The sequence below is a fragment of the Scheffersomyces xylosifermentans genome, assembly GCF_036884685.1.
Source record: "Scheffersomyces xylosifermentans strain CBS 12540 chromosome Unknown RJT20scaffold_2, whole genome shotgun sequence".
NCBI lineage: Eukaryota > Fungi > Ascomycota > Pichiomycetes > Serinales > Debaryomycetaceae > Scheffersomyces > Scheffersomyces xylosifermentans.
In genome coordinates, this window is record NW_027042940.1 from 1,658,380 (window position 1) to 1,671,682 (window position 13,303).

Genomic DNA, 13,303 nt, shown 5'->3' on the forward strand with positions numbered 1-13,303 from the left:
CATGTCAATCACAATCTCAATGGTAGTAAGTCACAGGATGACCGCAAGGATATTGCATTAGACACTTCACATTATCAACAACCAGCAACTGGACTGAGCGACATCACCAGCAAGCTTATAGAAGCCTCGAAACTGGACTTTTCGATTCCTCCTAGTGTTGCACAATCTCCAATTCTAGAGAGCAGAGTGGCGACACCTCACGATGACAAGATCACTGGTACAAGTGAATCAGAGGCTATGATTTCTGCAAATACCAGTGGGGCAGATATTAGCCATATATCAAATGTCGACAAGAAGAAATCGGCTGCAGACAAACTCGATAGTAATCGAATTGTGAGTGATGATGCAGTTATAGCAAGACCACAAAGCGTAGCATTGGGAATAGCACAACAGGGAAGACAACCTATTGGAGTAGATGATTTCAATGTTCCTAAGGTTACTTCGGACAAGAAATCGCTAAGGATTTCCACTATGCAATTCCCTCTTCAGTCTAACAGCAGTGCAGCAAGCTCAACGGTCAATATAAATTCATTTACTTCAGAGAGAGATAAATTGACTTCTGACAATGATGATTCTATTAGTAATACCAACTCAGGAAAGACGGCAAAAGTTCCTCAGAAAAAAGATAAAGCACTCCAACGGAAGATCTCTTCTATTTTCAATAACCTTCCCAACGATATTGAGTTGTCAGATGACTCAGCGTCTGATCTGGAGACAATAAACGAGAGCTACAGTTCTACAAGTCATTCGAACAATGCTGAAATTAACAATCGTTCTGATTTTCAACTGAACGCAACCCACCATCCTAGTTATTACGACTTTTCGCTCTACAGTGAATCTGTTGCAAAGTCATCTCCCATAAAGGCAGAGCTCCACAGAGGATATGGTACCTCCGTATCCACTACAGGAAGCTCGCCAACCTTAAACACCATTTACGCACTTAAAAATAAAGACCATGGAATGAAAAAGAAACCTTCATCCAACCTTTCGACAGTTTTAATTGACAATGCAAGATCTATGTTCAATAATAATATCTCGGGAGTTGTTCTGTCGTCCGCATCATCAATAGTGACTTCAAGAAGTAAGGAAAGGCGAAAGAAGAAAAAGCCTCACAGACCCTCCGAAAATCCCCTAAAGAACGGAGGAATACCGAAGAAGTACTGGATGAATGACTCTTTTGTATCAGATTGTCTCAATTGCTTTAAGCCATTCACGGCTTTTAGAAGAAAGCATCACTGTAGATTCTGCGGTCAAATTTTCTGTTCCGATTGTACTTTATTCATATCATATAACCAACATAAAGAGGAGCGAAAGAATAGGGAAAATAAGGGAGACAAGTCAAATAGGGGGAAGAAGCCATATAACGATAAATTGCGAGTCTGCAGGCCGTGTTATAGTGATGTCATTGTATATTTGAGTGACGATTCTTCTTCCAGTTCCTCAGATTCGGAAGGAGAACAAGAGGAAGCAGTAGTAGATTCTGACGAGGAACTGGAGCAGAAGCTTTACAAAGAGGACGCACTTATGCCGCAACACCCGTTGTCGAGAATCAGGTCCTTGTCTACCAACTCAAGACGAGATAGCTTGATGAATGAGTCTACTATTGCCGCAAATAGAGGTTTTCTCAACAAGAATGTAATTGCGGAATCCCCAACGCGAGAAGGGTCCGATTTATCGCCTTCTAAAGTTGAAGACAGCATCAAAGTGCATCAGAAACAGGCACCACAAATGGCTATACCCACTACTCGGACTGGTGAATCCGTAGAAATACCTGTCCCCAAGAGCTCCTATAATAATTCGACTTTACTAGGCGGAAGACCCTCCAAGTACAATCTAGATTCATTAATAATGGGACCTTCAAGTCTAAATACTCCACACAGACACCATGGTCAAACAGCAAATTCTGCATCTGAAACAATATCATTACATAACAATTCGAGTGGAAGAAATTGGTTGAAGAACTATTCCCATCTCCGAAATGCAAATGTCTCCACCCCTGACTTACAAAGGTCGAATAGTATGGATAGTATCAGTAACATGTATAACAATCTTATTGGAAGAAAGTCATCACAGGGTCGCTTGAGGTTAAAATCAAACTCTGAAAAAGATCTTCAACGAAAGGCGTCTCATAGAAGTGAAATTTTGAATAATTCTACAGAAACAGACATTGAATATGATGAGGAAGAAGACGATGATTATGATGATCATAGGAAAGGAAACGAAAGTGAAGATGAAGACGAGCAGGCAATGTCATTGTACGCATCTTTGAATCACAATGGATTAAACAATACCCCGTCTGCTTTGGCCTCCAAACCAGTCCTTCCAAGCAGCTCTTTGGTCGTTCCCACTCTAGGTGAGTTCCCCACAATGTCAAATTTTCATCGCACAATTGGAGGTTCCTCCAGATTCCTCAATTCTTCATCGCCAACTTTCAATCATGCAATTACATTCTTGGAAGAACTTCCTAAATCCCATAATATAAGATCACTTGGGAGAGCTCATGCTTCGCTCGAGAGAATAAGATCGAGAAGAAAAAGCAAATCTGTTAGAAATATTCTGTCTCGCACGCGGGACAATATTCGACTTCCAAGCGTAGAAACACATGTTGGCAATTTGCCTCCATCTCCTATTTCGTCGCCCTCGTCACCAACCCCAAACTCAATTGGCCAACAATCCAATTTGTCTAGAAGCTTTGTAAAAGCTTCTATCAATTTAACGACCGAGAATGACTCAGATTTGTCTCCAATAGCACCTCGAATTAGCAATACCATGGAGAGGGATATATCGCAAGATCTTTACAATAGTGATCATGAAAGAATTGATACTAGTCTGATATTACCCGAGTTAGCGGTTCTTCTGTTGTCTCCGTCAGAGAACGTGAAACAACAAGAGGATATATATAATGATCTTTTCGACACAATATTGAAGCAATGTCTTGAAGATTGTGATATTAAAGAGAATCAGCAAAGATGGATAGATGTTCTCAAAAAGGTATTGCGGAGTATTGATAATATCAAGTTGACTGATACATTAGATATTAGGCAGTACTTAAAGATTAAGAAGGTGTATGGAGGGTCTATAGAAGAAACAAAGGTAATTGATGGTCTTTTCATGACGAAAAATATTGACTCAAAAAGAATGTCATCATCGTTGAAAAATCCAAAGATCGCGTTGCTAATGTTTCCTTTAGAATATCTTAAACAAAAGGAGCAATTTATTAGTTTAAGAATTATTCACTCCCAGCAAGCAGTATACATTACCAATTTGGTTTCCAGATTAGTCACTTTAGGACCTGATATTATTGTTGTTGGTGATTCTGTGTGTGGATTAGCCGAAACATTGCTCGAAGAAGCTGGCATCACTGTCATCTCAAATACTAAGCCTCAAGTAATTGAGAGAATATCTAGGTATACCAAAGCTGATATTTTTCAATCCGTGAATGACCTCTTCTTCAAGAAAGGTTCTCTAGGCTCATGTGCAAGATTTGAAATTAAGAAGTATCTCTTCCAAAATATGGTGAAAACATTTGCTTTCTTTACTGGAAATGATATTCTGTCGGGATTCACGATCTCTTTGCGTGGAGGTGATGAGGATTTGTTGAATAGTATCAAATATGCAGCGGAAACGCTTATGCCAGGGTATTTAAATGCACGGTTTGAGAGGGGCTTGTTAGAAAACCAAATGACGATTATTGACGAAAGCAAAGAGAATACAACCGTCATGGAGTATAATAAGGTCCTTCAGGAGATTAAGAATGATGAAACCGAAATTGACAAGGAAGAAGAATCAAAAAGCTGTGAATTCAGTTTGGATAGTACTGAAGTTGTTGACTATGTGAATCTTTTCAATAAACGGAAGCTTAGTTTGTCACCAGCTCTGACCTTTTCGTTGCCTACACCATTGGTAAATGTTATAGAGTCTTACTACCAATTCCATTTGTTTTACAAGAAGAACAAGATGATCCAGCTAATGGAATCACCTGAAACCATAAAGACAGAGTGGCTCGAAGAAATGAAGGTCAATTTTGACCCAAATCTTTTACCTAATAAGGGTGACGACTCACTAAAGTTCCTCAAATTGGCAAGTGAGCAGCACTTAAAGCTGCTTATTAGTGATTACCACTCTCGAGCTAGAGTTTGGTCAAATTGTATGACATACACTTCTTATCAGCTATATCCAGTCTTCCATAAGAAAATCTATGTTCTTCATTCTACGGTTTCTATCAAACACGCAACTCCCTGTTCGGGACCTAGTATTGTTGTTATCGATTACTATACAGAAAACGATAAATGCCTTGGTTTGGTCTTGGACCAAATATTCCATGAATCGAGTAAGGATTGCGATGAATGTGGGGAGAGTTTCTTAAATCACTATAAGACCTATGCCCATGGTAATGCAAAATTAGATCTTATTCTAGAAAAGTTTGAAGACCTTATTCCAAACCATCAGAATTATCAAGGGAAAAATCAAAGAGTCATGTGGAGCTACTGCAAAGAATGTCATTATACCACCCCTATTGTTGCAATGACTGACGAGACGTACTATCTTTCTATTGGAAAGTTTTTGGAGTTGAGTTTCTACGGAGGAAAAATAATGCTTAATGATCCTCATGCATGCTCTCACGATTACGCAACCAGCCATATTCGGTGTTTTGGCTTCAATGACTTTGTAATCCGGGTGGAATATTCGAAGATCGACAATTATGACGTTGTGGTGCCTAAGAAGCAGTTAGAATTTATGCCAGAAGTTGATATTAAATTGAAACTTGACTCGTTGAGCAGCATCCAAGCTAAAACGGAGCAGTTCTTTCAAAGTATTTCCAAAAGACTAAATAGAGTTAAGGTTGACACATTTGATAGAGCAGCCGATGGAGTTCAAAAGATTAATGAATTGAAGAATAAATTAGACGATCAATTGAATGGTTTCAAGGCCAAAACGATGGAAATCTTCAACTCCACCCATCCAACTAATCATTTATGTTTGAACTCCATATTAAGGGATTTACAGGAGTTAGGTGTCGAATGGGATGGTGAATTCTATGAATTTGAGAGAGAATTCTTACCCAGTGAAAACGAAATTACTCGAATTACTCAATTCCACTTGCGTAATTTTTTGGACAAATATAACGAAGGTGGACCTGTGAATAGAGACAAGCAAAAGGAGAAGGATGAAGTTCCTACATTGGTAGTCAAGGATGACGAAAACATCAAACAGGAAGTAGAAAAGGACCAGCCAGGAATCGGACGAAATTCCGGAGTCTCTACCCCAGTCATTCCGGAAGTTTCCTATTCTGAAAACGAAATAGCAGATGAATCCTTAGAAGACCATGCAAAGGATATCACACCAGCATTGCAAGGTAAGATATCAAATGTTCGTGACAAAATAAGCAAGTTTGAAGGCCCTACAATTGAAACTGAAGGCTTGAAGAAGGGAGTAACAACACCAATCAGGACACTTTCACATAGAGGTTCAGAAGCTTCGTTGACAGGTATCCAATCACAGTCAAAGGTGTCACATCTAGCAAGCTTTTTTGATAGTATGAGTTTGGCCCAGATTTCAAAAGAATTCCAAATACAGAGAGAGAAGGAATTGCAAGAGAAATCAAATAAATTTAGGGCTATACCTATTGTTGACAGTAAGCCAATCGTTGAAATTTATGAAAATATTGAAGATGTTGTCAATGATGATGATCGAAAAAGATCCAATCTTAAGAAAGAAGCAACCAAAGAGCTTGATAGAGGCATAATAACTGACCCAGCTGACTCTGTAGATGATTCAAAACAGAAGGTAGAGAAGGCAATCGATGGCCCATCATTGTCAAGGATGAATAAAGTTGGTACAAAAAGCATAGAAATTTCACAACCGGAAAAAGTGTCTCTATTGAAGTCGCTAACAAAATTTTGGGCAGACAGATCAGCTACTTTATGGGATCCGTTAGAATATCCTTTGGATTCACATGAGCATACGTTCGTTGATTCTGAGGTAATTGTTAGAGATGATGAGCCTTCTTCTTTGGTTGCATTCTGTCTCTCTTCCAATGATTATAAACAGAAAATAAAAGCTATGGAATTAGAGACGTTGACGTCTGACAGTGTTGGAGGGTTCGATTTGGAGAGTAACGAGATCAATAAGAAGAAGATCAACAATTTCAGCAAGATTGAGAAAAAATTTAAGAAGAACTTCAATGATACAGCTGGAACCGTAAACCAATTAGAAAGGATCATGATTAAGAACAAGTCTAATCACTTGAAGTATCAGTTCGTCGATGGTAACATAAATTTATCATGCAAAATCTTCTACAGTGAACAATTCGAAGCTTTCAGAAATGCTTGTGGTAATCATGAAAATTTTATCCAGAGTTTGAGCAGGTGTGTTAAATGGAAGTCTAGTGGAGGAAAGAGTGGTTCAAGTTTTTTGAAAACTTTAGACGATCGCTACATCGTAAAGGAGTTGTCAACATCAGAATTAGACTCATTCGTATCAATCGCGCCATTCTATTTCAAGTATATTTCGCAATCAATGTTTAACACTTTGACAACAGCTATTGCGAAGATATTTGGCTTCTATCAAATCCAAGTTAAGAATACAGTAACCGGGAAGACAATCAAAATGGATTTCTTGATCATGGAAAATTTATTCTACAACCATAAAACAACTCGTATATTTGACTTGAAGGGGTCAATGAGAAACAGACATGTAAAACAGACTGGAAAGGAGAATGAAGTTCTCTTAGATGAAAATATGATTGAGTATATATATGAATCGCCGGTTTTCGTTAAGGAACAACTGAAGAAATTGTTAAGAGGGTCTTTATTCAACGATACGTCTTTCTTGCTGGCAATGGAAGTTATGGACTATTCTTTGGTCATTGGTATTGATGATTCAACTAAGAAGCTTTATATTGGAATTATTGATTGGTTAAGAGCGTTTACATGGGATAAAAAAGTAGAGAATTGGGTCAAAGGTAATAATTTAATTGGAGGAAATAAAAAAGGAAAAGATCCTACAATTGTCACGCCCAAACAGTATCGTACCAGATTTAGAGAAGCTATGGAAAGATATATATTGGAAGTTCCTGACATCTGGTATGAGGGTACACGTTAGTCTGTTCTTTAAGATATTCTACATAAAGATCTGTTTCTATTGTTTAATATGAGCTATATGCGATTGACATATTTCCAGAGAAATAAAAGTCCTCCAAGAATGTGCCAGACTCAGATCTGAAGCCTCAGAGATGACAGTATAGAATTCATTTGTGAAATGCTTAATTCATATTCTGAGTTGTTACAATGTGCATTCTCCACAGCCTGGTTAATTCAGGTGAGCCAGAATTCCAGGATAGTCTGAGCAATATATGTACGTAATATAAGGCTGCGGTAATGAAAAATAGACTTTCAATGTTTCTTTTCGTTTTTTGGGTGGATCATGGCATTTACAACTTCAGAGCCGCTCGACTAGTTATCATACACTTTGTTGCAGTCAGAATCACACAATACGTCTACTGCCAAGTTGCTATCAGAGCACATTCTTTATCGCTTCGTTATCTCATAGCAGAGCCGCACCCTTGTCCAGCCGCAGCAAACAAACTGCAGTTAGCCTCGCATCAATTTTTCCCAAAACGGAAGGGATGCATAATTAAGAGTTACAAGCTGTAAAACGCGAATTCTTATATTGATAATACAAGCATGGTGGAGGATATTTTAACGCACGGCTATGGGCGTAGTGGTAGAGCCAGCTTCTGTAGAGTAGGTTAAAACATGTAGAATAATAGCGTAGCAAAGAATAGCCTGAGACTAGTGAGAGGACAAGGCGTGTGATGAGATTTGCAAGGATCCAATTTCAGGGTAATTGAGATCCACAGCTGCTGCCCATTTTAAGTGCATTTGGGAGAGGGGTACCCCTATTTTGGAACTTTGAGGCAGCAAAGATGAGGATGTATACACACAACTATCCTACCCTGGCATCAATTTAGGGACCGGTCCCGTGGTAGTGGCTGTTGCAGTCCCTGTAAGTCTTTTACTGGATTTGCTCGTTTAATGATGTCTGATCTCTAACCATAGGGCTTCTTGCCCTGCGGTATCTTTTGGCATTTATTGATGTAACTGTGGATCAGAATCAGAATCAGCACTCGCGGACCGCGTCCACTCCACCTCGAGGCCCAATACCGTGTCATTTCCATGAAAATACCCCTAGGTTACACAATAAGCCTTGTTTGTGTTCAACGGTGAATTCTCCAGCACCCACACTGATTCGAGCCGTGCCACTGTGTGCAAACCAACCCCTATAAATGTGCGTATTATTTCATGCACTCTTGTATATAGGTAACGGCACGTTAGTCGTACATGCATAATAACAGACCAGAGGGGACGAGAGGGAATCTATCTATCAGAGGCTAGCTATGAAAACTGACACTGTGGAAGTAGGTAATAATAATCGCCAAATTGCAAATATATCGAGAATATCGATAATTACTACTAGTACCCGGAGCAAAATAAATCACATTTTCAATACCCAAATAGACTGAGATATCAAATCAACGTACTTCTCTTCGACCCCACCGTCTCTTGGACCTCACTGCTGTGTCCTCTCTCACATTAAATCTCTAGCCTCGATTCTAAATAATAAAAATAAAATACAATAATACTCAAAAAAAAAACACAACCACGAAGAATAATACTAATATCGATTGATATTGGTTTTTATTATTATTATTATTATTATTATTATTATTATTATTGTTGTTATTATTCTTATTATTATTACTACTGTCACAAATCACACTTACTGAGATATCCATTACTATGGCTTTCTCTTGCTCCAAGTCTCATTTTATTGTCTCGTTGGGGTGTGTTTCTCTCCCTCACTGTCTCTGTCTCTCACTCTACCTCTCTCCCTACGCTTAGCCATGCTATCTTTCTCGCTTCGCTCTGTGTCGTTTTCTCGTGGGGCTCTCTACTTCCTGTGCTTATTGTAGCCCCAGTCCCTAAACGTTTCGTAAACCGGCAGTTTCTGCCCTCCCTTTTGGAAATGGGAACTTGCCGCCGTGTGTCGTTCTCGTCTCTCTCTCTCTCTCTCTCTCTCTCTCTCTGTATTCTTGTGTATGGTGGTGTGCCATTGCAGGACACTGACTATTTTTTTTTTATATTCCTTGCAATCATATTTCTTGATCCGTCTTATACTTCCTGTTTGTTCGTTTGTCTTTCGTTTTCTCTCTCTTTTCTTTCTTTTCTTTTGTCTCGTTGTTTCATTGTTCATTACCAGTTCGTTTGTGCCTCGTCGTTGTCGTCGTTGATTGCTGATTCATTCGCTATTGCTCTGACTCGCCTATTTGCTTGTCGCTATCTTTGCTGATCTACTGATTTTTTGGGTGATTTGCTGGCTACGCTTTCGCTTAATTCAATAACCTTTGCTATACTTCCTGTGGTTTTGTGCCTGGGTTTCACTGGTTACTACAACATCAGCCGCCTGTCGTTTTGGAATTAACCTCCCCGTCCCAGGCTTTCCAAAAGAACACAAGAATTACAATTTCACGTCTATTTTGTCTTCGTTCTTTCAGGATAAATACTGTGATCTAGCTAGCTGTTCTTGTTCGTTTGTTCTTCTTATTCTGTCTCAGCATTACGTCTGTGCCATTGTCTTCCTTCTGACCACCTACATCCCCACTTGAAATCGGTCCAGAATGGCGTTCAGACCGGGCTTCCACTCGATCTCGGTCGTTCTAATCCTTATCGCCTTCGTGTTCCTACTCCTAGCCACAATTTCCACCCCAGTGGTGTCCTCGTTCAACCTAGGAAAGACTGCTAAGTACACATATGGTATCTTTGGTTACTGTAAGATCGCCAAAAACGTCTGCAGTTCTGCTACATACCCATACTCTCTCAGTGGTGTGGATGACAGCACTGATAACTGGTTATTGGCCTCTGGTACAAGAGACACTTTGGCCAAAATCTTCATCTTGGCTCCCATTGCTCTTGGATTCAATTTCATCCTTCTTGTAGTCATCTTCATTGCTCATTTCACCTCCAAGACAGTTATCATCTTGGCTATTATCATCAACATCATTAGTTTCCTTATTACCACTATTGTGGCTGTGATTGTGATCATTGTGTTCTACCCTAATTTGGGCTGGACAGGCTGGATCCTTATTGGTGCCGCTGCTTGTACACTTATTTCAATTGTGTTCCTTGCACTTTCTGCTACAATCGGCTCTTCTGATGAAGATGTGGACGACCAGTCTACCCAACACGATTTGACTAACTTCACCGTTATCGATGATAAATTCACCAACCTCAACTCCTACAATAATAATGCTACCTCCGGTGGCTTTAAAGGCCCGGGACAGGCTTATTCAGGAAACAATACTTATGACACTAGTAGCTCCATTGAAAAGGACTACGAGTTTAAGCAACAACAATCCCAACAGTCCCAGCAGTCTTCGCAGCAAAATAACGTCAACAGACCTAACCAGCCTTACGGTAATACAGCAGTGAAGACCGTCAGTAACAGCTCGCTCTACGGTTCGAAGCCACAGACTGCTAGTGATTTCACTAGTAAGCAATCTCTTTCTAACCCTAACTCCTATGGTAACAGGCCCCAGCCACTTAACAATAACTACTACGACGGTGGATCCTCGTCAGGGTCTAAGGTTAGCGTCAACAGACAACAGAAAACGGGCTTGCCATATCCTCTGAATACTCAACCACCAGTTCAGGGTGATAAATACCCAACTAGTGTGTTTGAGCATCATCCAGAAGTTGAGGGCCACAAGCCATTCACTGAGTTGGACGATTACGATGATGATGAAGAAGAGAGTGTTCCTTTGAATAGAGCCAACAATCGCACGGGCTCAAACGACTCTGATGCCGACTCTGATTTTACAAGTGTATCTCAAAGAGCCGTGAACCCCAACTACAATAACTACTACGGTCAACAACAGCAACATAACGGTTACTACGCTATGCAACCACAATCTCCTCCTGGACAGTATCCACACTCTCAACAGTACCAACCCCACTTCCAACAAGGACAGGGCTATCCTAATGCTGGATACGGTGGTAACAGTACGTACCAACAGAGGGCCCCAACTGTTTCAGATAATGTCTTAAGTGCCAACCCTGACTTTAATATAGTTGGTCCTTCGAAGAGAAAAATGCAGCCTGGCTTTGTACCCGTCGCTGCTAGATACAACAACAATAACAACAAGGCTGCCAGTTCACTCATGGGCAGAGGTGGTGCAGTTCCTGCTCAAAGAAACCAAGGTAGTGGTCCATACGGAAACGCCTTCTAAAGGAAGATTGGGAAGAGTAATGTAGTTGCGCCGTGACAGTATGAAAATTAAGAGGCAAGTCTACTTTCCATTATCTATGCTGTCATTCTACTTCAATTGTCCACAGGAAATTACCCGTTTCAAATAGTTGATCTGCCAAGATGCGATTGCTGGTCAAGTTCTCATTTCAACTCTCGATTCACATCGGTATTTCCCTGTATTTTATTTTCTCTTGAAATACTCTAAAATTTTATCTTGGGGTTTCTTCTAGAGCCCGCTTGATAATTGCAAGAACAAAGCTCTTCTTCAGAACCAGAACAGGTGCCTGCTGTATTATAGACTTTTTTAATATTTTTGTTCTACGTTTGAAATTACTGTTTTTAGTTCGTTTTTGTTTTAGTAAGACGCTTCGATTCGTTAATACATATCAGTTTCAGAGAAAGCTTCCACCGTAATAAGTTATTGTTCAATTATGATCCAATATAATACCTATTCGTACTTCTCTTCTATTCGAGTCGCTTTTATCCGTGCTCTTCATGTTCATAATAAATTTAAATCAATGTCGCCTCCCGGTTTCTCAATACTAGGCTTTTCAATCTCTGGCCTGCTATCTGGATTCGACGGTGGAGGAGTATCGCCGGCAGGTTCTTTGGTAGGTTCGGTTGGCTTGGACGGCTTCTCCACAACCGTGGTACTGCCATGAGGCTTTACTAGTACAAGAATAAAGAGAACAAATACAATTAAACTCATCAAAAAGATGATCTTGCACTTGGTTGTTCTCTTTTGGTAATGCTTGGCTTTAACCAATTCTTTGTCGGATTCTTTCAAGTCCTGAACTGTGTTTTGGAGATTGTAATCAATTCTGTCAAGCAAACTTCCTTGGTCGACAACAAGAGTCTCCATTTCTTTGAAAATAGTCAGAATTTCAAGAATTCCCATCGCAAGCTTGGAAATCTCCTGTTCTCTTTGATGCAAATATTGTTGATTTGAACTTTTATTCATCTGCTGTTGAGATTGTACATATTGCAGGCCATTGTCCTGTTTGGATTTGTACTCTTCTTCGTCGAGTAATGTATTTGTATCCATACTTGCTCGGCTAGTTATCAACAGATCAATTTCATCTTCGTCATCTCGCAAGAACTTTATGTAGTTGTTCTGCAAGTTACGAAATACTAATGAACTATCTTGGATCTTGGTGGCGTATGTCTTTCTGAAATTGGCCAAGATCTCTAGGTCATTTTCTGTATAGTTGAGATTCAAACGGCCATGATTGAGGGACAAATATTCGTATTTCTTGATCAAAATATAGCACTTTTCGAAGGTTTTCAAGATATCGTAGTTCAAGTTTTCTATCCGTGTCTCTAATGATTTCTTGTCACTCTTGGTTACTATAATAAGTCTCTTGTATAAAGCGTTTAAATCGTTTGTTTCTCTTTTGATTGTGATCAAATGGGAATCTAGTTCCTTAGCTATGTCAAAAAGCGAAGGAACGAGAGGTTTCATCTCGATTCCCTGCTCCGTATCATGGTATTGGCTCTTCTTACGACGCTGTGTAGGTGTCCCTATAAGACCTTCTTCCTCCTCGATCAACGAGTCGAAACGGGACTCTGTGTTCACACTCGCCGTCCGGGGAATTGTCCGTCGGTATGAGAGGAATAGGTTGGTTCTGTCCCGGAACATTCTGCCTGTTTATATGTGCACAATGGTATACAACAGAAGAAGTAGAAACTAACTATAACGGTGCCTATCATTTGTACACCTAATAAATTCAATGTATACTGGGACGTGCATATAGTCGATCTGATAGTCGAGTGTGAAAAGGTATTGGAGAAGAGTAAGGAACTTTTGCTAGGAATTTAATATGGGAGTTTAGTAAGAAATTGGATGAGTGTTGTTAATTGGTAGTTTAAATGGTGTGGAAAATGCTATTACGGAGAAAAATTAACCAGAAATTAATAAAATATCAGCTTATACTTCAACTTATAACTACTAATGTTGCTCTCACTTTATTGAAAGAGTGAGGAAGAATTATTATGT

The 13,303-nt window shown here is 39.6% G+C and overlaps 3 protein-coding genes across 3 annotated transcripts; 2 read left to right on the forward strand and 1 right to left on the reverse strand. All coding sequences in view use genetic code 12, as the record gives it.

Moving 5' to 3' along the window:
- Positions 1-471: 471 nt before the first annotated feature.
- FAB1 (1-phosphatidylinositol-3-phosphate 5-kinase) lies at positions 472-7,104 on the forward strand (the record flags this gene model as incomplete). Its single annotated transcript, XM_064921469.1, has 1 exon — positions 472-7,104. The coding sequence occupies one exon, from the start codon at positions 472-474 to the stop codon at positions 7,102-7,104; it is 6,633 nt and encodes a 2,210-aa protein (XP_064776155.1).
- Positions 7,105-9,515: 2,411 nt separating this feature from the next.
- Positions 9,516-11,663, forward strand: SRD1 (Srd1p). Its single transcript, XM_064919551.1, has one exon. It carries the CDS (start codon positions 9,680-9,682, stop codon positions 11,285-11,287), a length of 1,608 nt encoding a protein of 535 aa, XP_064776156.1. The 5' UTR covers positions 9,516-9,679; the 3' UTR covers positions 11,288-11,663.
- Position 11,664: 1 nt separating this feature from the next.
- Positions 11,665-13,182, reverse strand: TLG2 (Tlg2p). Its single transcript, XM_064919552.1, has one exon. The coding sequence runs from the start codon at positions 12,944-12,946 to the stop codon at positions 11,807-11,809; it is 1,140 nt and encodes a 379-aa protein (XP_064776157.1). The 5' UTR covers positions 12,947-13,182; the 3' UTR covers positions 11,665-11,806.
- Positions 13,183-13,303: the final 121 nt, after the last annotated feature.